Source organism: Austrofundulus limnaeus, unplaced genomic scaffold, assembly GCF_001266775.1.
Source record: "Austrofundulus limnaeus strain Quisiro unplaced genomic scaffold, Austrofundulus_limnaeus-1.0 Scaffold1083, whole genome shotgun sequence".
NCBI classification, from domain to species: domain Eukaryota; kingdom Metazoa; phylum Chordata; class Actinopteri; order Cyprinodontiformes; family Rivulidae; genus Austrofundulus; species Austrofundulus limnaeus.
Window position 1 is genome coordinate 119,805 of NW_013953485.1, and position 2,269 is coordinate 122,073.

Here is a 2,269-nt window from a genome sequence, read left to right on the forward strand (position 1 = left end):
TTCCAGGGGTTTTATATATTAGTACAGACCAAAAGTTTGGGCACACCTTCTCATTCAAAGAGTTTTCTTTATTTTCATGACTATGAAAATTGTAGATTCACACTGAAGGCATCAAAACTATGAATTAACATGTGGGATTATATACTTTGATTACTGCTTCACACACTCTTGGCATTCTCTTGATTAGCTTCAACAGGTAGTCACCTGAAATGGTTTTCACTTCACAGGTGTGCCCTGTCAGGTTCAATAAGTGGGATTTCTTGCCTTTATAAATGGGGTTTAGGCCCATCAGTTGTGTTGTGCAGAAGGTGGATACAGTACACCACTGATAGTCCTACTGAATAGACTGTTAGAATTTGTATTATGGCAAGAAAAAAGCAGCTAAGTAAAGACAAACGAGTGGCCGTCATTACTTTAAATACACACATTAGTCTGGTGTAAAGAATAAAAAGTAGTCTGGTCTAATCTAAGCAAAATATGTTCTTGTAAAGGTTTTAACCAATTAAAGTTAACACTTTCTTGTTTGATGAATCAGAGTAAAACAACAGAACAGACAGTTCCAGTAATGATTGATAAGAAGACAGAAGCTGACATCTGTTGGAAGCTGTTAGCAGGTGGCTGCTGCCATGCATGAGCTTAGATAAAACAGGAAAGTGTTCTTACTTCACTTTCCACACAAACACAAATAATTCTCTGCTCAGTGCTGAGAAGCAGAGTCTGTAAAAAGTCTAACTATAAACTTTATGATTTTATTATGCAACATTATTCCTGTTTTTTATGTTTTTCAACTATATAATGAAGAGAAAAGTTTTAAAATGCATTGTATTTTTCACTTTACGAAGTGTTCACTGTCCACCAGGGACAAAGTCTTTACATCACAGATGCTGGTTTTAATGCTGCAGCAATGAGGATGCAAACGTACTTCACCCATTTTAATGATGCCAGACCCCCTCTGTGCAGCAACAAGACCCCTTCATGAAGGCTCTGAAGAGCTTCAGGCTGCTGGTGCCCTGCTGTGCTGTCATCTCCAGGACCGCTGTAAATGTTCCCATAAATGATCTGATTCATAAGCTGCATAATCTGCAAAAATCAAAAAAGTTCAAACAAGTCTGTTATGGAAATATTTTTTAACAAAGACAGAAATACGTGGTCCAAAAATGAAGGTTCTCCATGGGATGATCAGCTGAGTTTTACTACAACAACAGAAACACAGAGAACAACACCAGACTGTCCACGCTGCTCTCTCCTGCTTCTCTGTTTCTGCCTAACTGAGACAGTTGAGGCCTGATCATATACTGTTTAACAAACACTATTGTTTCATCTTAATAAAGCAAGATTTCATCCTAAGGAAATGCTGGGCCAAGGGAAAACACAAAGATAAACACAAGTGATATCCAAGAAGGATTATTGTTGTTAGCAAATCTTGTTCTGACTTTAATCAATCTATCTGCTGATAAACAGCATGTCATGAAAACTTAGGTCATTAAAGTATGTCATGAATTACTGGCTTAAACCTAAAAGTATTAGTTCCACCACAAAGTCAAATTCATCTATCTATTGTCTGCACATGTTCCCCTTGTAGGGTCACAGCACAGGGAGTGTGTGTCTGTCATCAGTGGTCACTGAGAGGTGGGGGACACCCTGGAGACAGTYCATCTGAGAGACAACCATTTACAGCCTCACTCACACCTACAATTCAGAACTGTCAGTTAATCTAACATGCATTTTGTTTTTTGGTGTGAGGAAACAAGAAGAAGGAGAAAACATTCACACACACACAGGTTGAGGTGGGAGACAAACCTGTGACCTTCTTATTGTGAGACAACAGCTCTAACCACTGAACTACCGTGCCAGACAAGTCTTTTTATAAGAATTCGTAAAAGCAAACACAGGAAATACAAAATGTAGAAATAATTCATTRTAATGATGTTTTTCATGCTCACTCAGCCAATCTGTACCTTGTCTTTGTCTTCCATTGATTTGGCCTCCAGTTCATAATCATGATGCCCTTTGAAGGAGATGGAGAACCTGGAACCAACTCCAGCTTCACAACTCTTCACCATGGAGAAAGGCAGCTGGCGCTTGACGATGCCTTTCTCTATGCTGCACAGCATTTTGGTTTTGAAGTCGATCTAGATGTTCACAAGGTTTGAAGTTAGACACAATGAAAGATTCAGAAATGTAGACATACACTGAAGAAAAAGTCTCCTGGGGTCGGATTTATAAAACTTGCGTACGCACAATTTGAGCCCAGAAACTTGCGTACGCA

The 2,269-nt window shown here is 39.0% G+C and overlaps 1 protein-coding gene across 1 annotated transcript in view; it reads right to left on the reverse strand.

Moving 5' to 3' along the window:
* Window positions 1-2,132, reverse strand: part of LOC106534066 (formin-like protein 13) — a gene marked incomplete at its 5' end in the record, with an annotated part of 107,239 nt that extends 105,107 nt beyond the window's left edge. Inside the window, 2 exon segments of the mRNA XM_014030576.1 lie at window positions 923-1,080; window positions 1,959-2,132. Of these exon segments, the coding sequence (XP_013886030.1) occupies window positions 923-1,080; window positions 1,959-2,132 (332 nt within the window).
* Between the last annotated feature and the right edge of the window lie 137 nt (window positions 2,133-2,269).